Source organism: Typha latifolia, chromosome 1, assembly GCF_019914945.1.
Source record: "Typha latifolia isolate L0001 chromosome 1, TyphaL0001v2, whole genome shotgun sequence".
Lineage (NCBI taxonomy): Eukaryota > Viridiplantae > Streptophyta > Magnoliopsida > Poales > Typhaceae > Typha > Typha latifolia.
Genome location: NC_133086.1, coordinates 12,980,059 through 13,003,648, shown reverse-complemented (window position 1 = coordinate 13,003,648; position 23,590 = coordinate 12,980,059). Strand labels below are relative to the sequence as shown.

At 37.0% G+C, this 23,590-nt stretch overlaps 1 protein-coding gene across 3 annotated transcripts; it reads right to left on the bottom strand.

The window, feature by feature from the left end:
• Window positions 1-10,239: 10,239 nt before the first annotated feature.
• Window positions 10,240-16,445, bottom strand: LOC140794013 (protein TIFY 3-like). Of its 3 annotated transcripts, none has more exons than XR_012110047.1 (6): window positions 15,801-16,190; window positions 15,316-15,418; window positions 14,977-15,202; window positions 14,803-14,860; window positions 10,610-10,805; window positions 10,240-10,470 (listed from the first exon to the last, which is right to left on the bottom strand). XR_012110047.1 is itself a non-coding variant. In XM_073145823.1 (5 exons), the coding sequence occupies exons 1-5, from the start codon at window positions 15,908-15,910 to the stop codon at window positions 10,721-10,723; spliced, it is 582 nt and encodes a 193-aa protein (XP_073001924.1). In that variant the 5' UTR covers window positions 15,911-16,445; the 3' UTR covers window positions 10,514-10,720. The 3 variants fall into 3 exon arrangements, 1 of the variants encoding a protein (XP_073001924.1); XR_012110048.1 differs by having other exon boundaries at window positions 10,240-10,479; window positions 15,801-16,188; XM_073145823.1 differs by lacking the exon at window positions 10,240-10,470 and having other exon boundaries at window positions 10,514-10,805; window positions 15,801-16,445.
• Window positions 16,446-23,590: the final 7,145 nt, after the last annotated feature.

The following is a 23,590-nucleotide window of genomic DNA, read 5'->3' as shown; positions in this document are numbered from 1 at the left end:
ATGAATATAAAATCACGTTCTAGTATGAATCTTGCAGATTAGACTCCCTAATGTTCGCCCACTTATTCAGATATATCTGCAGATCTCGTCGTCTGATTCATTTGAAATTAGATTCGTTGGAAAATTCTTTTCCAGGGCTATAGGGCTACTACCTATCAGAATTTCATATTGATCCGACGGTTATATCTTTAGGAATCTCCTTCTAAAGTTTCATGCAAGGTCCTGCCCAAATTTGATAACGATATAGATCAAACCTAATTCAGGGAAGATCGTACCACATATATTATGCATATTATGTGATTTCAAAACTCATCCCAAAATTGCATGCATTAACTTAGAACATAAATAATCAATCCATGCAATACTTAATGAGCATAATCAATAAATTTGCACAATTTAATTAATCTTAAAATTACATATATCATAAATGATATTATGTTTTACCAATGTAAATCATGCTTGAACAAAATGAATCAAATGACATAAAATTTGCATGCGGGCTAAAGTATTTCAATAAGATTCGTTATTCTTTATGATAGATTTTTTAAAACTATCTTAATTCATAATTCTATGGGTATATTATGAGCATAATTTGATATTTTCTATTTTTTTATTAAACTTTATGATAAAACTATCAAATTATCACTTAATTCATAATTCATGTGGGTAAGTTATGAATGATTTGATATTCTATCTTAATTAATTATTTAAATATAATAAAAATTCATGTGGGATAAAATTTATTATATTCAAATAATTAATTACTATTAATGTCTAAATTTACTTTATGTGATCTTTACAACTATAATATATAATTTCTTTTTATAAAGATGCTGTGGCTATCGTTTAATTAAATAAAATCATATAAATCACTTATTAGATTTTTTTAATGCTGAAAATTTTAAAGTTTTACCATAATATTTCTATATTGCATATATTATGCATATTACGTGATTTCAAAACTCATCCCAAAATTGCATGCATTAACTTATAACATAAATAATCAATCCATGCAATACTTAATAAGTATAATCAATCAATTTGCACAATTTATTAAAATTACACATATTATTCTAAGCATAAATAAATAATATATGCAAGCAATATAAAATAATGCTTAAGAATTAAATTCTGCAAAGATTTTATTTTGAAAATATCTCAAAAACTATCATTTTTCTTAAGCTGCCAAAAAAAATGGTATTGTCTTAAAATGATAGGAAATGACATTTTTTTTTCAAATTTTGGTTATCTTCAATCTTCATCCAGGTCACGCAAACTCAGTTTAGACCCAAAAATTCTAGCACCTAAACCCGACATAAATTTAATATTTTGATGCAAAAACTTCTTTTTTAACCATATAATATTTAGAAAATTAATGTCTTAAGGATTTCTAACTTTATTTTTGCATCAAAAACAACTCAAAAAGAAACATTAATTTATGACAAGAATCTTGACCGCGAATAGAGAAGAACATAAGCATTATTTATAAACACCAAAGTAGAGATTAAACCTTACTCTGATACCAAATGTAAGAATAAAATAATACAATCCAAAATACGAAATTAAACTCTATAAAGGAGCGAAACCTAATGACCCAAAGATCATCATACCTCCGGCCATTGGTGTTCAAATTCACACTTCAAACTTTATGATTTTTCTCACATTAGCTTTAGCTCTTCTAAGCTCTCAAACACTATAAATTGATAGTGTGACTTTTTAGAATTGAGCGAATGAGCTTAGGGATCAAATTTATTATATATAGCTTAGCTCTCATCAAGTTTCCTGAATATGAGTTACCATATTAAAAACAAATGTTCATCTCATGAGAAATTTTTTATCTCAATCAATAAGAAAATTTTATCTGATCAATGAGCAAACATTCTAACCATCATAAATATTTGGTATAAGAGAGGGAGACGTTTGGACCTTAATAAATTGGGTTAAAAAAAACAATTGCTACATATGGGTCAGAGATATCAAAGAAATCAAAGAATAGTTATTCCTCGTTTCCTACTACTAGAAGTATCGAAAAGAACTAAGGAAAATGTCCAATAGGACAACAATGTCTTGCAATTTTATATCATTTTCTTTATTATTGTTCAGAGGTAAAATGAGGAGGCAAATAGAGAAGGACACCGAAAGAGGCTAGCCAATTCAATACAGGACTAAGAGGAAGAGGAGGTTGAGTTTGATGGAAAGATTTTTATTAGATTTAAGGCTAGGGTTAGATATAGATAGGATCACATGAGCCATTGGATCAAAATATTCAATAGTTAAAAATATATATTTATATAATATATATATATAATATTAATTAATATTATATTTAAGTCGAATGAGTCGGCTCAGGCTCATTCAGCTCAAGCCAAATCGAGCCTGAACTTCGGCGGAGCTAAGCACTAGCAGCATGTTTATTTTGACACCCTAACCACAATCATGTGTCCAACGGGTACAAGAGAGAACCATGCAATAAATGTTGAAAACTTGCTAGCCTTACGTGATGCAAAACGTGGTGGAGAAAGATAAAATAGGAAAATAAGAAGGGAAGGAATGGGGTTTCACACCTCCGCCCGAAGAAATGGTTTCACACCAAAATCCTCTAAAGAATAAATCACATAAACTTTCATTAAGTTCCAAAGAAAATATAATGGGTCTATATATAGACCTACAATGGAATTAAGCAAAAAACACTCTACATAGGAAATAAACAAAAGACACCCTAAATAAATCAAAATCAGAACCAGATCCCTATAGGAGGGATCATCAACTGTCGGCGCCCCCTGTGTTGATACACACGCCATCACGTCCTATCAGTGATGTCCGCATCATTCTCCCCGGGTGGGAGAGAAGTCGACTCCGTCGAGTGTGCTGCTCTGCTGCTCTCATACTGCTCTAAGGTATCAGGGTGATGCACCTCCAAATCGTGACGATCAAGCCACGTGTCATCAGATGTAGGCCGTCCTTTCCAACGTACTAGATACCGTTGGGATCCACCTTCTCTAGTTAAAATAATTTCATCATCTAAAATTTTATCAATTTCGTCTGCTATGTTAGGTGGAATATTGGGAAGTGGAGGTAAAGAGGGTCTCCCATAAACAGGCTCATGAGTAGGCTCAGTATCTAGTGGGTTATCTAGAGTAAAATATGGACCTTTATAAGCTACTAGATCCTCAATATTAAAAGTAGAGCTAATGCCGAAATCACTAGGGAGATCTAGAACATAGGCATTATCATTAATTTTCTTGAGAATTTTAAAAGGTCCGGCACTTCGTGCATGCAACTTTCTGACAGTTTCAGGTGGAAACCATTCCGGACATATCCGGACCATCACAAAGTCTCCAACATTAAATTCTTTGAATCTCTTCTTAGATCAGCTCGAATTTTATAATTAGTATTATTTTGAGCAATTCTGTTACTGATTTCTTTATGCAAGTCATGAATATGTGATGCGAGTGCAGATGGAGACTCAAACAACCTATGATAATGGGACATAAAAATGAGATCTATAGGTTGTCTAGGTTTGTAACCATATACTACCTCAGGTGGACTCAGACCTATGGATCTATTAACAAAATTATTATATGCAAATTCAGTAGTTGGTAGTTTTTGATCCCAGTCTCTTAGATTCTCGCCAACAAGAGTTCTTAGTAGGTTACCTAAGCTCCTATTAACTACTTCAGTTTGCCCGTCAGTTTGTGGGTGGAAAGCAGTTGAATACTGAAGCTTAGTTCCCATCTTATGCCATAGGGTTTTCCAAAAATAGCTAGTGAATTTTACATCCCTATCTGATACAATAGTTTTTGGTAGCCCGTGCAACTTAACGATTTCGTCAAAATAGATTTTAGCAACACGAGAGGCGTCAAAAGTTTGGGAATAGGGTATAAAGTGGGCCATCTTTGAAAATCAATCCACCACCACAAGAACGAAATCATGCTTTCGAGTAGTCTTTGGAAGTCCAAGTACGAAGTCCATACTAACATCTTGCTAGGGGCAATTAGGAACAGGTAAAGGCATGTACAATCTTGTATTTTGCTTTCGCTGCTTAGCGAGTTAGCATGCATGACATCGACTGACAAGTCTCATAACATCTCTCTTTAAGCTTGGCTAGAAAAATTGATGTTCCGTAGCTTCAATAGTTTTTGCGTGCCCAAAATGTCCAGCTAAATCCCCAGCATGCAATTCCCAAATTAAAAATTCCCTTAACGAGGTGCTGGGAATGCATAACCTTCAAGACTTAAATAGATAGCCATCCTGCACGATGAAACCATCTATTTCTTGAGTCGCTCCATCGCTTAATAAATTGTAAACTTCATGAAAATCTGGACATGATTCATATTCAGTTTTGATTTTATCAAATCCTATTACTTCTGCGTTCATCCTTGAAAGAAGAATCATGCGACGACTCAGTGCGTCAGCCGCTTTGTTGTCTGCTCCAGACTTGTGTCGCAAGGTGTACGTATAGTCCTAGAGAAATTCGACCCACCTGTCATGTTTATCGTTAGCGAAGAGCTTCATGGTCAAAGAAGATTACGAATTCTTAAGGAAGCAAATAATGTCTCCAGTGGCGAAGAGATTGAACCACAGCATAAAATTCCTTATCGTAAGTGGTACATCGTTGTCTAGTTTCATTCAACTTTTCACTAAAGTAGGCAATCGGATGGCCCTCTTGGCTTAGGATTCCCCCCTATACCAACTCTAAAAGCGTCACAAGTGACCTCAAAAACTTTAGTAAAATCGGAGAGTCGCATAACAGGGGCTTCCACCATTTTCTTTTTGATTTCAGTGAAAGCTTTAGTAGCACTTGCTGACACTTAAATTCACCTTTCTTGAGGCATTCTGTTATGGGAGCCATAATAGTACTAAACCCTTTGATGAATCGGCGATAGAAGGTAGCGAGTCCATGAAAGCTTCTTACGTCTCTTATGGTACGGGGTTCAGGCCATTCTTTAATAGCTTTGACCTTATTAGGGTCAGCAGACACCCCTTCAGATGAAACAATGAAACCCGAGAAAACAACTTTGTTTGTTAGAAATGTACATTTCTTAGGGTTTGCATACAGTTGCTCTCTACTCAAGACAGCGCAGACTTGATGAAGATGATCTATATGTTGCTCCCGAGATCGACTATAGATAAGGATGTCATCAAAATATACGACTAAAAATTGTCCCATAGAAGGTCGTAATATTTGAGTCATCACTCTCATGAAAGTACTCGGAGTATTAGTCAAGCCAAAAGGCATAACTGTCCATTCATAGAACCCATCTTTTGTTTTAAACGCAGTCTTCCATTCATCACCAGGGTGTATATGAATTTGGTGATAACCACTTTTTAAATCTATCTTTAAAAAAATTGTGGCCCCTACCATCATGTCCAACATGTCATCCAAACGAGGAATGGAGAAACGGTATTTTACCGTTATTCGATTAATAGCGCGGCTGTCGTCGCACATATGCTAAGTTCCATCTTTCTTTGGCGTTAACAATGCGGGAACTGCACAAGGACTAAGGCTTTCCTTTAGAAAGCCTTTTCTCAATAACTCGTCAACTTGCCGTTTGAGTTCAACGTGTTCAGTTGGGTTAAGTCTGTAATGAGGCAAGTTAGGAAGAGATGCACCCGGGATGATATCAATAGCATGTTGAATATCTCTCATTGGTGGCAATTCATCCGGGAGATCCTCTAGAATGACATCTGAGAATTCCTCAATCACAGTAGTGGCTTCAAAAGGAATTGATTCACTAGGCTCATTAAGAATTTCTCGATCAGCAAGAATTAGAATAGGAGTTCCTTTACTCATCTCGCGTTCAATGCTTCTCGCACTAATCAAGCTGACTTTATTGTCCGAGTGGATGGGATCAGACTTCTTTTCCATCTTACCACCTCTAGGCTGCGATGGAAAAATCTTGATTTTTTTACACTCGTGTTCAAACATGCAGATATTTGAACGACCATAAATATGCACATCATTATCAAATAGCCAAGGTCTTCCAAGGATAATTTGGCCCACATCCACGATCAATACATCGCACCAGATTTTATCCTTATAAGTCGTGAATTCAATTAGAACCAAACAATGCTCTTTTATTTCCAGCGTGGTTGAATTGATCCACGAAACCTTGTAAGGATTAGGATGGGAAACCGCTCTCAGGTTTAGTTTTGAAATAATGGTGGAAGACACGGCATTTATACAGCTGCCTAAATCCACAATTACTTTACAATTTTTACCTCCAATTTTCATGAACGTGGAAAATGGAGTTGCGCCTCCAATCATCATTGACTTTAGGTTGAGAGAGGGCACATCTAACAACATGTAACCTGGTGGAGTCTATGTGCCGCAGGCATCCTAGGGTATTTTCTTCCTCTTCATCCTCAAAATCTCCTTCTTCACCGTCTTGTTACGATCACGCCTTTGGCTATGGAGCTCTGATACCAGCTTGATACGATCTCGCCGTTCTGGTGAAGGGTCGATCTCTTCCAATTCTTGATCTGGACTAGATCTGGCACGGAACTTTGAAATAAGATCCCGAAATATGCCGCCGTCGGATCGACGTGAAACTTTGATATGTTGTAGCCCCAGAAAAGAGCTTTCCAACAAATCTAGTTGCAGGCGAATCGGATGTGGGGATCTCGAGATATCGTCCGATTTGTGGACAAAGGTCAGTGGTATGTTTTGGATCCGTGGATGGAGGCAAGTGATCCTAGGTAGTGGTGGTTGAAGGTGGACCGGCGTTAATGTGGTGGCACCGGTGAAAAGTGATGGTGGAAGGATTGTGGTTGATGGAAGGATTAGGGCAAGTGATGGATAGATTGGACGAAGGGGGAGAAAAGGGCCACCCCTAAGGGACTAGGGTGATTAGCCGGACGAGGGAGGTTAGAAGCGGCGTCGCCGGGGATTGAGAGAACGGGAGCAAAGAAGACGAAGGAGGTAAGGCAAAACTCAATCTCAATAATCAATAATCAATTTGGTTGCCAATCACATCCTTTTATAGGCTAACCAATAACTCAAATTAACCCTAAAAATATAATTTTCGTCGACCACATTCGAACTCGCCTGACCGCGTTCGAATGCACCGAGTTCGCTCTTCTGGATTTGCAAACGCGATGCAGGCATTCGAACGCGCGATCGAACGCGCCTGTCGGTATTTGGGAACGCGATGCAGGCGTTCACAGTGCGTTTGAACGCACCGCGTTCGAACGCATAGTACATTCTCTTCACCACGTTCACAACCCCGTTCACAAACCGCGTTCGAACTCACTCCACCCGCGTTCGAACGCGACTTACAGAAAACTTATTTTAATGAAAATTAAACACTAAAATATGAAACAAAAACACTCCTAAAGTGAATCCATGCTCGAGAAGACGTCGGTGAAGTCCGAATCGTATCACGTCTACATGGTGAACATATCCATCAAAATCTTGTTCGGAGTCTTCTTCGAAAGGTTCCTCAATTAAACTTATTTTATACGGGCTCGCACAATTTGCAGCAACATGTCCATAGCCTTGACACTTGTAGCATTTGACCCAAGGATTAACCTTAGAAAAGTCTTTCTCGACGCTCTTACCCTTGTATTCTACCCTGGATTGTGAAGGGCTAGGGGTAGATCGGTTAAAAGATTGATTGGTAGTTTTGGATTGGTGAGGACCTGTGGAGGATTTATGGATTTGTGGTCTTGTTTCAAAATTTCTTGAGTTGTGGTTAGGTCTAGACTCCTCTAAGTCTTGAACTAAGCTGTAGGCATTTTCCAAAGTATCAATATTACGTGCAAAAAGTTCGCTTCTCAATTCTTCACGTAGGCTAGCCCTAAATCTGGACAAGATTTGCATAGGGGTTTCTGATTCGATAACGCTACACCTAACAAGCAATTCATCAAAGGCCGCAACGTAATCCTTAGCTGACTTACTCCCTTGGGTAAGTCGGTTCCATCTATCTATAAGTTTAGGGTAATAAGAAGGTGGGAGATATTTACATTTTAGTTCATTTTTCATGTCAACCCAAATTTCAATTGGAAGCTCACCCCTAATCTCATGAAGAGTCTCAACGTTGGTCCAGTATTGATTTGCTTTTCCAGTCAATTTCATGGCAGCAAATCTGACTTTACGGACTTCCCACATATCATACCATTTAAAGTAATGGTCCATGTCTTTGATCCAATCCAAGAAGTACTACGGATCTAGACGACCATAAAACATCGGAGCATCAATTTTTATGCTTCGAAGGTACTGTTCATCAGGATCTCGCTCATTCCCTTGAAAGTGTTGACGAGGTAAAGGAGTGGGAGATTAACCACGCTCAAGGTCGAGGCAGTGATTATTTTGAGGAGCGGTGTGCTCTCGGGGTCTTTCTACCCTTTATAGTCGTTCATCGGTCACCCATTGATACCCAAGCAAAGTATCCTGAGTATTCCTGACTTGTTGAGCTAAGGTACCTAGTTGTCCTATAATATCGTCGAACTTCTTAATAAGTTCGGGATCCATACTGCTACTGTTGGACTCACTAGAATCATTGAGGAGATAAGCCTTACCTCTACGTGTTGGCATACACTATTTCTTTATTTATTTTTATTTTTTTATATTTAATATATATATATATATTATATTTTTAATTTTATGCTCGCTAATTTAAACAAAATTAAATCGTGTTCTAACCTAATGGAATGCAGATGTCTCCTAAATTTAATCTAATACCAATGTCTTGATATAAATGATGTGAGATGATATGCTATGCAGTCAAGAAAATCTTAAAAATAAATACTTAATTGAATTTAGATTTTCTATTCAGGAGATTCAAAGACTAATGTCAAGATTTAATTGGTTTTTAAACAAAAGTCACATTTCATAAATGTCAAACCCATTAAATTTCTTTTCAAAAATTAACATAATACTAATATTCTATTCGGCACAGTTCATCTCTTAATATCAGGACTAAAGCATATAAGGTTTCTATGTAATCTCTCCCTCACTGTATGTGGACAGTAGGAATTGATAAAAGTTTAGAGATGATACTAGAAAAGAATGGCCCAAAAATATTTAATACATTGAAAAGAGCATGTACCTGACCATCTGAGGAAAAAAAGAATTGAAATTAATTAATTTGTTTTCATCCTTCTTCTTCCTCCCCTCTTCGTCCACAATGTGTTGTTGTACATGTCCTTCCCGTCGGCACTAGGGAGTGGTCAGCAGCAATATCGGCGACGTCAGCAGCAAAGTCCGAGGCAGTGGAGAGATCGGACGGTCTAGTAGTGATGGTCGCAATCAGAGCTACGACAGGGAACGAAGCACAGAAGATTACTACACGGGCGTAAGTGTCGAGGCAGGGCAGAATCGGGGCAGCGTTAGGGCAGCAGCGACGGGAAAGGGCTAAGGCTTGGTGTGAGGTGAGGGGGAGGTTGGGGATGAAGTTGGGTAACGGGTTGTGGGTTTAGTCTAACAGGGTTTGGATTTTAGACTAAAGGATTTGGAGCTGATTTGAAGGGGTTGGTTAAGTTAGGAAGGGAATTCGAAAATTAGAAATATTGGACGAAGAAGAATTAGGAAAGATAGGATTTGTTGGAATGTTGAGAAGAAATAGGAAATTTGGTAGGAAGTTTAGAAAAGATAGGATTTGTTGAGATGTTGAAAAGAAATAGGAAATTTGGTAGGAAGTTTAGGAAAGATAGGATTTGTTAGGATGTTGAGAAGAAATAGGAAATTTGGTAGGAAGTTTAGGAAAAAAAGGAATTGGTTGGGATTTAATAGAAATTAAGAGCCAAAAATAAAAAAATTTGAAAATTTGAAACACTGAAATTTTTTTTTCTCTTTTTATTTTTTTTTATTTTTTTTACAGCAAAAGAGACGTGCTATTTTCTCTCTCTTCTTTTTTTTCAATCTAAAAATATAAAAATAAAGATGAAATAGTAAATCACTAAATAATGCAACAATAATTACTTTTTGAAGAATTTGGGATCTTACGCGGTGATGATTCCGCGATGACAACAGATTCTTTTTGTTCCTCGTCGATAGTAATTTCCTTGCTCATCGTACACCGAATTTCTTGACGTTCCGGTGTTCGTGGAGCGATTGGTCGTGCAAAGAATAAATGTGGAGCGACGTAAAACTCGGGAGGAAAGACGTCCATAAACTAGGATCCTTCGCTCTGATACCAAAATGATACAAAACGTGGTGGAGAAAAATAAAATAGGGAAATAAGAAGGGAAGGAATGAGGTTTCACACCTCCACCCTAAGAAATGGTTTCACACCAAAATTCTCTAAAGAATAAATCAAATAAACTTTCATTAAGTTCCAAAGAAAATATAACGGGTCTATATATAGACCTATAATAGAATTAAGCAAAAAACACCATACATAGGAAATAAACAAAAGACACTCTAAATAAATCAAAATCAGAACCAAATCCCTATAGGAAGGATCATCAACTGTCGGCGCCCCCTGCGCTGGTATACACGCCATCGTGTCCTATCAATGATGTCCGCATCTTACATGTATGAAAACATCAATTGGGAAATAACAACCATTCATTAGAAATATAGTAGTAAAGTAATATAGATTAATAGAGAACACAATGATAAAGTACATAGTTGATCCCATTGTGAATTATCAGAGATTGAGCATACCATAAAAGTTCCGAGTCTAGCACTTAATTGAGGTTCTTACAACAATATAGCTTGATTTGTGCAACATTCATTAACACAAGTCCGTTGCTAAAGAGCCATGTCAACAGATATCTAGGTGAGTTGAGGCTTCCCCTCCATGGCCGCTTCCATGCAGTCTGGCGACTTCGCTGAAGCATATGGGGTTTTGCTCACCAACCTGCTCAAGACAAATATTATCAAACAGGTGAACTCAAATCCTAGGAGATATATAAGTACAAATAAAGATTATATGCTCTCATTCTTTCCCAAATTAGTAACAGATCAACTGGTCAATCTTTACCCTGCCCCTCACTCCTTCAATTTTGGTAAAACACAAAACATCAATCTAATTAAATAAACCCAACAACCAAATGAATTTTTCCTTTAGAAATATTAACAAGTTATAGGAAGCATGTTTATTTCAACTGCTTCCCAAAAACATCACACCTATTTAGGAATAGTAACTTTGAACCTTAAGTTTGCACTAGTATTCTCAAAGAAACTAAACTATAAATTCAACCATTTACTATTTTTCTGATTCTGTCCAGCCTTGATAAACTAGGGGAAGGTCAGACGTCATATTAGAATTCATTGGGAAACATACATATACATTTTGAAATAAAAAAGCAACATATTACAAAGATGATCACATTACAAAAGAAAATGACAATTTTTAATGAGCATGTAACAAAGTTGCTGATGTTGTGTCCTGTCCAAGTATATTTTCTATAAGACCTAAAAGCATCCAGGACAATTCAACGAGGGACTATTTGTGCAAAGTTCCATTGGCCCAAACTACTACTGAAGAACCACAAGTTTCACTTTGGATCAAAATTTACCACTTGGAACTTATTCTATCCATTTCTAATATTGTGGCATAAGCAACTTTCCTAGTTGACCAAACCATCAGGTTGATGGCTCCAGATTGGAAAGAAACTACACTGTCTTCCAGAAATTTTATTACAAAATTTGTTGTATAACAGAAACCTTCAATATTACCACAAAATCGAACTTAAAAAGAACCATCTTAATTTTTCTTGAGCATGATTCCAAGTTATGCTCGCGAAGACATCAATTTTGATATTCTCCTATGGGCCAATAATAATCATTAAGGCACACATTTCAACATTGCACATGCTGAGATAGGTAATACTGCAAAAACATGCAATTTTACAATAGTGAGCATTTAGTAGTAGCAATGTCTGGTCGCTATATGTAATTTTCACCAATAAGCTATATTGATCGTAAAGTATCTCCCTTATGGAGATAGTAGCAAAAGATAAACTAGTAATTATTTTCCGTAATTCTAAAAAAACCTTTTAAACCATGAAGATACGAAATCTGTCATGGGTTTGTGTTTGTGTATTGACAAGCTTTTGTCGTACTTAGGAATTTTAAAGTCAAGGACTTAACTATAAAGAGACTATTTCCAAAGTAAAAAAAAGTCATAAGTAACAAGCTTCTGCTATTCTATTTATTTTCTTGATCCTCATTAGAGAAAATTGGAATTGGATATCTCACAAGAACTTGCTTGCATGGGACAACACATGAAAAAGCACATACTGTATACCAAAGTGGGTATGCATGCTATAAGAAGTAAAGGAAATGATGCACTGTGTAACTCTTTCAAACATGCTATATAACCAGAGAAATGTACTTGTTAGGCTACTCAATCGATAAGCTATTAAGCTTACAGTGGTTTACTGTTCAAAGCCAAGGAAAAGTCCCCAAGATCATTGACATGGGTAATCCTAGATCATATCCACAAAACAGTTGACACCTGTTCATCCTTATGACTTATGACATCATTGACAAAAAATGAAAAGGAAGCAAAACTGGTACGAAACTTTAGATCAAACTATTAGTGCAATTTTATATAATGACAAATTTATGGACATAAAATATTAGTAAATATGTCATACAATTTCATATCTTGTCAATCTTCTCTCTCCCTCCCTCTCTCCTCTCTCTTCCAAAAAATTTTTTTTTTTTTATTATAAAAAGAGCTGATCTTCCACTATGGCTCACAAAAAATATAACATTGGAAAAAATATTCGTACACACAGATTAAGATTACTATTTAATATAGTTTACTAATAGGTTTAATATAAGTTTAAAATGGCTAACTTGCATTTATATCTTATAAATTTAGTAATAATATTTTAGTACTATTTGCATGACATAATTCCCTAAAAAAGTATACACTTTTTCATGTCACATCAAAATAATAATTACACCCTATTTTAAGTCTTCTTTTATCTATCTATAATTTCCCTCCAAAATAAACACTTTCCTCCAATTTTTCGTTTTAAAATTTATTGAGTCCACAATAAATTGTAGAGTGGTTGTACGCTTGTGAGCTTTTAAGCGTGTAATAATTATTTTCTTTCTTTAAGTTTGCAATATGAATACTTCTTATAAAATATAAAAATAATATTTTAAAATAAATTTAATAAAAAATAAAATATTATAAAATATTTACAAATTACTGAAAAATATTAAAAAAATAATATAGTGTTAAATGTGGGCTTAAAATAAAAAAAAATAAAATAAAAATAGTAATAATAATATTATTTAAAAAATATTAACCTTACTTTATTTTAGAATAAATAAATAATAATATTATGTAATCCCACAAATCAGTTTTAAAAAGTTATCAATTAGTTAAAAAATAATATTTTTTAATTTTACCATTAAAGTCAAAAGAGCAATTTGGTCTATAAATTTTATATATCATTTATTTTTCTCTAAAACCAATATATATTTCACTTTTTTACATCACAGCAAAAATAATAATTATACTTTAGCTTAGTTCATAATCAAACACCATATTTTATTACCTTAAATCAAGATAACTAAATCAAAACTAAAAATAGAACCAGCTAATCAAGTTTAAAGCTTAACCTCAAATCAAACAAGGTCTTAAGGAATATAAGTTCGATGCAAACCTAGTAATTCATTTGTTGATTCTCCGAGTACAAATTGCAAATGTTCTACATCTCTATAAAAGGAATCCAAAGACATATCAAAACGATCCATCCCATCCAAAGGTCCCTCACCTAAAGGAGATTCACTTTCTACCCTTGCGTGAGGAGTTATAAGTCCGAATGCTAATCAAACACCAAATACATCTAGCAACATTTCGAAGGAGCTGAACCAGAGATTAAGGGAGGATCCGGAGCTTCAAATTTATATCTGCAAATTCTAGGATACCTCACATAGCATATTTTCTGATCAATTGTGAGGAAAGTCATCTACATATATCTTAAAATTTGTGCTTTAACAAAAGCTGATATAAAAGCATCTAAATCGACACAAGGAATGAGAGCGAATTTGGTCCACATCAAGTGAAGGACAATCTATATATATTGAGTAGTTCATCAAAGAGAAAAGTTCGAGCAAGAGAATAACTTCAAACAATAGTCATCTAGAGCAGAATATAATTGATTGTTCATGAAATTTGTTTCAACAATTAAGAGTGAAATAGATTGAATCGATAGGTTGATTGAATCCGTGATTTTTTCCTCTTTAGTGAGAGAGGATTTTCCTATTATGGAAATCATGATCATGTGTTTGCCATGTTTTTCTTTTCCTCTTCTTTTTTAGCTTTTTCATTTCTTACTCTTGGTTTTCATTTTCCAACTTGAGTTAACTTGTTATAGTTAGACTAATCTTCGGATTTCTATCTCCTACATAGTCTTAAGCATTGGTTTCTAAATACGATTTCTAATCGGTTGTCTAAACCTAGTAGGATTAAGTTTTCCTAAACCAAATAATCTTAGTTTATGGTTTTTTACTTTGATTGGTATTTGTTCTTTCCATATCTCTAAGCCAAGTCGAACTAGGATTCTTATCTTCCCCAAAAAATTCATTGTTCTTCACAAACAAAATATAATTTGCCCACAGAGCGGACGATAGTTGTTGTAGGCTATATTAGTTCACATATAGGATCACATGAAAAATCTTGTTAACCAAAAGAGCAACTTTTTTACATAGCCTAATAAAAGGATGTCACACAACATTGCAACATTCTAACAAAGAACTTCAATAACCATTTCCTTGGTTGTACTTAGTATTAAATCTCAAACCACTATGATTAAGATCTATCTTAAAAGTACCCTAATACACACTGCACTGAAATGGGACAAAAATGGAAAAAGTGGAAGTTGCATTACCTATCACGGCGCTTCTCCAAGAATCGCTGAAGTGAGTGCCTCCTTGCAATGGGAAGGTCTACATTGCAAGCAAAATAAAAGTAAAATATTGACAATGTAAGGAGACAAGTTACAAGTAGTAGCAAAGTTACCACTTGAATTAAGGGCAGCCAAAGAGAAAGATTGGGGTTTTACCAGCCTGCAGCCTGCACAGGGAACTATTGGGGCTCCCAGCAATCTGAGCCTGTGCCGCCGCAACCGAGGAGCTCTGCAGCGACAGAGACCTCTTGAGCACTGGCGAGGCAATCACCAGAGAAGTACTGTCCCTGACCACCACCAGAGGCTCAGCAACAGGTGCAGCATTATATGTGGCACCTGCGGCAGCAGCAGTCGCAGCGGCAATGAGCATGATTGCCTGTGCCTGTTTCAGAAACATCATAAATTTGGTAGTATGATCAAACAATTTCCATACAAAACTAATAGCAGAGGCAAAAGGGAAAAAGAAAGAAGAAGATTCAAATTTAGATGCCTAACCTTCTCTTGAGGGACCGCATCGAACACGCTCACCTCTCCACCATAGAAGATCGTGAGCTGTGCTGGAGTTGCGAGATGGTCCGACATTGGCACCGGCAAGTTCCTCAAACATTATCAACAAATCAGAAAACGAGTATATAGGGTTTCAAATTGCATATTGGATGTACACAACTATATGGCATTACATAGAAATTTCGCACACAGACTGACTGAGGAATTTACTCACAAGGAGACTATCACAAAGAATTAAGAGGAAAAGAAAAGCTAAAGCTTTTCCCCTTGTTTTACCGGGTTAATCACAATCAAAACCATGGGGATTGATAAACATTAGCGTACAAGCAACCGATAGAGAAGACTTCAAAGAAAATCTATGTTGAGTTGAATAACTGAACAACGGAATAAGTTAATTGATTATTATTCTTGGGAAAGTGGAATAAATTCAAAGAATTTAGGAAGCATTAACTTAACCAAGGCGTTTAACATACCTACTGTTATTGTTGCCTTTGAGAAACAGCTGGAATTCCTCTTCCTCCTCTTTCGCCTTCTCTTCCGTCCCCTCCTCCCTTTCCTTTTCTAACATACCTATTTCACCCATGCCCCTATTATGTAGCGCTCTCCCTCCCTCTCTCTCTCTCTCTCTCTCTCTCTCTCTCTCTCTCTCAACTCTTTCTTGGATGCTAGATTTAGGACTACGAATAAATGAAAAGAGCAAGTGGTTGAATAGCGGGGGGAATTATAAAAAAACGTGACGGGTACTAGGAAAGTGTAGACCGTTCTATGCGGAGGAAATTGGAATAGCAAATTAAAATAGGAAACAGGAAGACAATGGATCGGAAAGAAGGAAGGGAAAGCAAACTTTTCGAATTCGGTCACGTGTTGTTTCTCTGGAACAATGGCTTATAAACTATTTTTGTCATTAGGGAAATTTATATATAAAACCCTGAATTATAATATAATTATAATTTACACCTTATATTTTCACTAGCTGTATGTGCAGAAAATACTCTGTATTTAAATTTGAACCATCAGAATATTTCATTAAGTGGAGATACTTTATTTTTAAAATAACTAAAATATACTTATTTTTAAAATAACTAAAATACTCTTATTTTTAAAATAACTAAAATGACTTAGTATGGTTTGGTGAAAGGTATTTTTATAATTATTTAAGTTTAGTTAACTTAACTTAAAGATTTGATTAAGTTTAACTAATTGATTTAACGGTAAGGTATTTTCTATATATATTTTCTAAATTATAGGGCTCGATTTAAAAATAGTAAAAATATAGAATATCAACCATAATTTAATTAAAATATAATGTGTTATATATAAATTTTCCTTATTATTATTATTGCCATTGGTATTGCCCACTGGATTCACTTTTTCTTCTCTTTTCTCTTTCTCGTTTTTTTGCAAGTTGCGTCTTTGCAGGCCCACGGGAACCGTGGATCAAAGTCACGAAGAACAGAGGAGCAATGCCAAATTCTTTGCTATGATTTGTACGATGACATAACCAAGTTTGGAACGTGGACCAGTTTTATCTTTTGGGTGTTTTATGTCATGCAAGCTGTGGGTAATGGACACTCTAAGGCTAGATTACCTTCATCTTTTGCAATAACGTCAAAATGTAGGTTTTGCTGAGAAAAGTTACATTTTGTCAAACATTTCTTAAATCTTTATAAATAAAGTTGAAGAAAATTTGTGGGGGGAGAAATAGATTTATAGATTTGAAAAATGAAAACCCAGGTGAAGTCAAAGGGACAAATCCGAAGTGGTTTAGGAAAAACCAAATCCTTCTTTGGTTTTAAAAACTGTTTTAAGAATTGAAGTTTAAAAACCAAAACTAGTTAGGAAATCTATGTATTACTCAAATAAATAAAACTGAAAATTCGGTTTATGAAAATTCGAATAAGAGTAGAAAACAAAAAGCTTAATATGAGAGTTAAAAAAATAAACAGACACCCCTCCCTCCCCCAAAAAAGTTAACCAATTTTATTTCATCAAACAATATAAATAAAATTTACTTACAACCCCTCCAAATACTTTAACATCACAAACTAATCTCTTGAACATAATCGCCTGTTTAACTATTCTTGTTAAAATAATTATTTATCTTAAATTAGCACTCAGGCGATGAATCAATCCTCAAATGTGTGTCTCTGTGTTTGACATTAACAAACATTTCAGCTCCTTTCGATGCCTACCTGATCATTTTCATCTATACCTAAGCAATTAGATAATTATAGAAATCTCCTCACTCAAATATGAAACATAAACTTTGTGAGTAAATTAAAGAATTCCTCTAAGATGGGAGTAGAATTGCTACAATTCTCATTACAATCTGTGATCCAACATCTTTGAGCTTCTTAAATAGAAGTTAGGAACATACTTAATTCATGCTAGGAAAAGCCACCAACTCAAATTTATTCGGATTCAAAACTTGTTTTTGCTATTTTGTGCATGCTATCAAGACACCACTTATCTCATCTAGATGTCGTTTAAGTTTTCTTAAGTGAACCGTTGTAGCCGACCGAATACCCTTAACCCTATTTAGGTAAGATGTTAAAAATTGTGAAGCTTGCTCTTACAATCTTTCCGTTGCCAATTTCATGAGAAATCACAATTCCTACATAATTATCTATAGTTAATAAAATTTTCTAAGGTCAAGACCCAAGAGCTTACGTCAAATTTTTGTAATAAATAACTCTCTATAGTTTATAAAATGTTCTAAGGTCAAGACGCAAAAGTTTGCTTCAAAATTTTGCAATAATCTCTATGGAGATCACAAACACTAGAAAAACATCGTGAAATGCATGTGTTATAAAAAAATTGATTATAATTTCAATCATGTATTGTATCATTTTCACAAGTTAAGTATAAGTTTTAACAAAATAGCATTATGGCTAAGTCAAAAATATGTAATAAGCTCCTAGCACATCAAGTTTTCAGAAATAAATATGTAAGCTCCAAACTTGATCAAACAAATAGGTCAATATAAGCAATAAAAAGCATAGTGTGCAACGGGAATGTGCCAAGTACATGACGGCAGACAATCATGATAACAAGCAAAATACTACTACTACTCATTTTAAGTCAGCTGGAGATTGCATAAAATCTACTCCCCCTCTTTATAACAAATAAACTATTTTAGAATGGATGTGGATAGTGTTGTTGAAAGTTTGACATGAAGTCCTTGAAGTCAGAAGTTAGACTACGAATCCTACTATCCAACATGCCAAATCTGCTATCATATCGTGATACTATCTGATCCATTGCTCATCCAATCAGTGTATTGATGCATTAAGTCTATCGTATCTAGCAGAATAATTGTTGGATAGCAAAGAAATAGGCTTATAGCAAGAGCAGCTAGCGATGTAGGCGCATCTTCCTCCTCAAATGCTATCTCCTTAAGGTTGAACGCGATGAATGTGAGTAGAATTCTTCCAAATTATGCAACTAATAGTTGGCTTGGGGCACTAAGCAAAGTCCTCAGCTCGATCTACCACCACACAATATCACCCCTGCCTAGTGGCTACATGCTCACCTACACGCCCACACAGCACGCACTATACATGTCATAGGACGGATGGGATGGTTACACGGATATAAACTTGTACTCACATAATGCATCTTAGAGGTAGATCATGCTACAATCCAAATAAATATGTTAGCATATAAAAGTTTTAATCCATAATAATTATAGTGGACCATTACATAATCTGATATGACTCACATAGGCTATGACAAACTATTAAGTTACAACATATATTTTATAGATTATAGTATAATATAGTGGGATACAATTATACAACATTAATACAACTCAATTCTCACATAATCTATCTTCTATACTATCTCACTTCTAGCTCATCTCATAGTTGCTCTAACATCGTCATGGTATCTCAAGTCGCCATCATGTACAACATATCTAAGGGTTAAAAAAATAAATACAATAATAAACTAAAAGCTTACTAAATACATTTAGTTAGGATCTTTTTTTATTGCATTAGTTATTTATTTTTATTAAAATAAAATTCCTGTAGGTCACATTCGAACGCAGGAGGGGTCATGCTCGAACACCCTTGCGAATGCCTGCATCAGGTTCGCAAGTACAGATAATGTGTAAAGCGCGTTCGAACGTGGTCAGGCGAGTTCGAACGTCGCATTCGAACGCTTGCATCGCGTTTGCACATACAGAGTGCGTCGTTTGTGCATTCGAATGCGATCCGGCGTGTTCGAACGCGATCGGCGAGAATCCTCTAGAATTATGGTTATTTATTATTCTAGGACTTGTTGGGTAGCCTATATATATATGTGGATGGCAGCCAAATTCATAATGCTATTGGAATATGGAATTCTTGCCTCTTTATCATCTATCTACCATAATCTCCCTCCTCACTCTTCACCATCCTTCCACTTCTATCGTTGGCAAGGTTTCTCATAATTTTTAATCTCCCTTGTCTATCAATTGCCCCCTCTTCTTTGGGAACTCGACCACTTCTTCCCCTTCTTCTATATCCCTTAAACACATCCACCCTCCACCTTCATCTCCATAACTATCCATAACCCTAACATCCACTCCACCTATCACCACCACCATCACCCGCATTTTTTGGTGTTTTTGTCCCCATTGCAATTCAAATTTGCGAAGGGTGTAAATATACTAGATTCATTGCATTTCTTAATATCTCAATTATCAATGTCAACTTTGAATGACATAATCATACTAGACCACCGTCCACCACATCTAGTTACCGATCTCACAATCTTGCCTATAGGCTCTATCATATTGCGTCAATCATATCATCTATCCAAATTGATATACTAATATAGTTGACCGAAAATATATGGGGATAATATGTAAATCAACAAGCAAGACAACATAGCTCACCATCTCATATAGCAATCAATATAACATATAGCTATTGATCGCGTATAGCATTTGATATATATCATATAGCTACCCATTGTTATGATCTTCCCTCGAAGTGGCTAGTTTTGATCCGCAACTAGTTCTAGATAGAAATTATTGTGGCCCAGAAAAGAGCTTTCCAACAAATTAAGTTTCAAGTGAATCGAATGTAGGAATCTCGAGATATCGTCCAATTAGTGGACAAACATCAGAAAATCTGTCTTAGGATCCGTGGATGGAGGCACGAGATCCTAGATGATGGTGGATGGTGGTGGACCGGTGTTAATGGGGGTGGCACTAGTGAATAAGTGGTTGTGGAAGGGTTATGGGTGATGGAAGGGTTAAGGCAAGTGTTAGATAGATCGGAAGAAGGGGGAGGAGAGGGCCGCCCCTAAGGGACTAGGGTGATTGGCCGGTCGAGGGAAGTTAGAAGCGGCATCGCCAGGGATCGAGAGAATAGGAGCAAAGAAGATGAAGGAGACAAAGCAAAAACTTAATTCATCAATAATGACTCCATGGTTGCCATCCATACCTTTAGAGGCTAACCAACAATTCAAAAATAACCGCAAACAGTGCATTTTCGCCAACCATGTTTGAATACGCCCGATCGCATTCGAACGCACACATTTCTCAGTTCGAACGCACAATTCACACTCTCTGGATATGCAAACCTGATGCAGGCGTTGAAACACACTCCACCCGCATTCGAACGCGACATACAAAAAAATTATTTTTCTAGAATTAAACACTAAAACAAAGACGAAGACATCCCTAAATTGTATCCATGCTCAAGACGACATCAGTGAAGTCCGAATCGTATCAATCCACCACCACGCTTCTGCAACCTTGTCCTCAAGGTTTTAAATTTGGGAAGCAATCCATTATATCTGACTCTAGCTCCCAGGTAGACTCGTTAGTGGGCTTGCCTAGCCACTCTATCAGCACTTCAGTCTCCAATCTGGATCCATGGCGTCTTCTCCTACGGCCTAAGACTCGGACCGGTTCAGTTGGGCCATCTTCCTCCATTGGTTCGGGCAAGGCCAAACCCACCACATGGTTAGGCCCGATCTGGGCCTTCAATGCCGATACATGGAAAATTGGATGGATCTTGGTCTCCTCAGGTAGGTCCAACCAGTAAGCTACTAGACTAATTCGTTATTGCACTCAGTACAGACCATAGTACTTGTGACCCAACTTATGATTCAAAATTAGCCTAAATGTGGATTGCCGGTACGGTTGAGCTCGAATGAACACCAATTGATCCATCTCAAACTCTTGCTCACGCCGGTCTTTGTCATGAGTCTGCTTCATGCGGTTTTGGGCTATTGCTAGGTGAATCTTGAGTCGTCTCAAGGTTTTATCTCGATCAGCAAGTTCCAAGTCGAGCTCGGTCCTATCCGCTGCCGCAAGTCTATCATAGGCATGCAAGACACGGGGAGTGCGCCCATAAACCGTCTGAAAGGGGGTCATGCCGATGCTAGAATGATGAGCGGTATTGTATGACCACTCAGCCTGTGGAAGGATTTTGGCCTAATCCTTTGGTCGGTCTGCCACAAAGCATCGCAAGTATTGCTCTAGACCGCGATTCACCACCTTGGTTTGGCCATCCGTCTCAAGGTGATAAGCTGAACTAAGGTTGACTTAAGTCCCTTGCAATTTGAAGAACTCGAACCAAAACTAGCTAATGAAGATGCGATCCCGATCCGACATGATCGTCCTAGGTATCCCATGCAAGAGCGCCACTTCTCGAACAAAAATTTCAGCAACCTTTTTCGCTAAAAATGGGTGCGTCAATGCTATGAAATGAGAATATTTGCTTAGTCTATCCACCACAACGAACACCACCGATTGTCCTCGAACCTCTGGTAGCCCTTCGATGAAGTCCATGGAGATGTCCTCCCACATACGCTCTAGTATAGGCAGTGGTTGCAACAGCCCGCTGGGCTTGGGTGTCTCCGATTTGACTCGTTGGTAGATTTGACATTCATGCACATAATTCTTCACGTCCGTCTTCATCACTGTCCATGTACAATTTTGGGCCAGTCGCTTGTAGGTACGTAATACTTCTTCATGACCTACTATAGGAGTATCATGGAAGTGTGTTATCAATAGTCTCCGTAGCTCTTCATTCCCGGGTACCTTGATTTGCCCGCGCTTGAGCACTAACCCATCGTGCTCCTCATGCTAGAGGTGGCTTGATGGGTTCTCTCTCAGCTTCTCCATGAGTCGGACCAGATCACTATCCTCTGCGTTGGCTCTCCGTAGATCTGAGAAGAAAGGAAAGGTGGGTGCCGAGAAAGAAGCGAGCTCCCTTGCGTTCCCTACACTTGGAAGTTCAAACAACGGTTGACTTCCATCTAGCAGCACTCTCCGGTTATTCCTCCAAAATGTCAATGTGAGGTTTGTAAAGTCAAATGTCATGGGCCCTAAGCTTCGAAGCCATTGAGTCCCTAAAACAGTGTCGGCACCTTGCAAGGCCAACGGATAAAGATCCAATATGAAAATTTGGCCTTGCACCTTCAACTCCACACCTCCACAAATGAAATCTACTCGCAATGTGTTGCCATCTCTAATCATCACATCGAACCCTTCCATGGGATCCAACTCAAGCCCAATCTTCCTAAGGAGCCTTTGGTCAATGATGTTATGGGTGGACCCGGTGTCGATCAAGATTCTAACTATAGATGTCTTGATTACACCGTTCACCCGCAAAGTCCTTGGTGCGGCTGTCCCAAAATAGGCGTGGAAGGAGATCTCAGTTATCATGTCCTCCATAGTTCGCTCCTCAGCTACTCCTCCTTGCTGTCCAGCCACACCCCCATCGTCATCTGCAATCTCATCCTCAGCCTCCTCCAATCCATCGATTAGCATCATCGATCCCATCGGTTTAGCGCAGCGATGCCTGAGTACAAACTTCTCATCATAACGAAAGCATAGGCCTTTGGCACTTCATTTCTCCACTTGAGTAGGTGTGAGTGCTCATCCCGAACCTCTAGGTGTGTACTTCACATCTTGGGATGGCTGTAGGGATGCTCGAGGAGGCACCATTGCAGTAACGGTTCTTGGTACTCCGATAACATTTCCTGCTGCTATAGTTGGTAGAGCTTGATTGCGGCTTCCTTGGCTTGTCCAATTCTGTTTCAGGTGTAACTTCACGGCCCTGTGTTTGTCTTCCATGAGCACCGCATCTTCGAAGGCCTCCTTTAAAGTTCTAGGTCTTAAAGCCCTCAGGTCGACTTGTATGTCCCCCCACAGCTCGGAGATGAAGGTTCTACGAAGTTGCTGATCTGTCCATGAGGGTTGACATCAGCTACTTATCCTCTCAAACTCTTTTTGGTATGCCCTAACCGTTGTCTTTTGCAC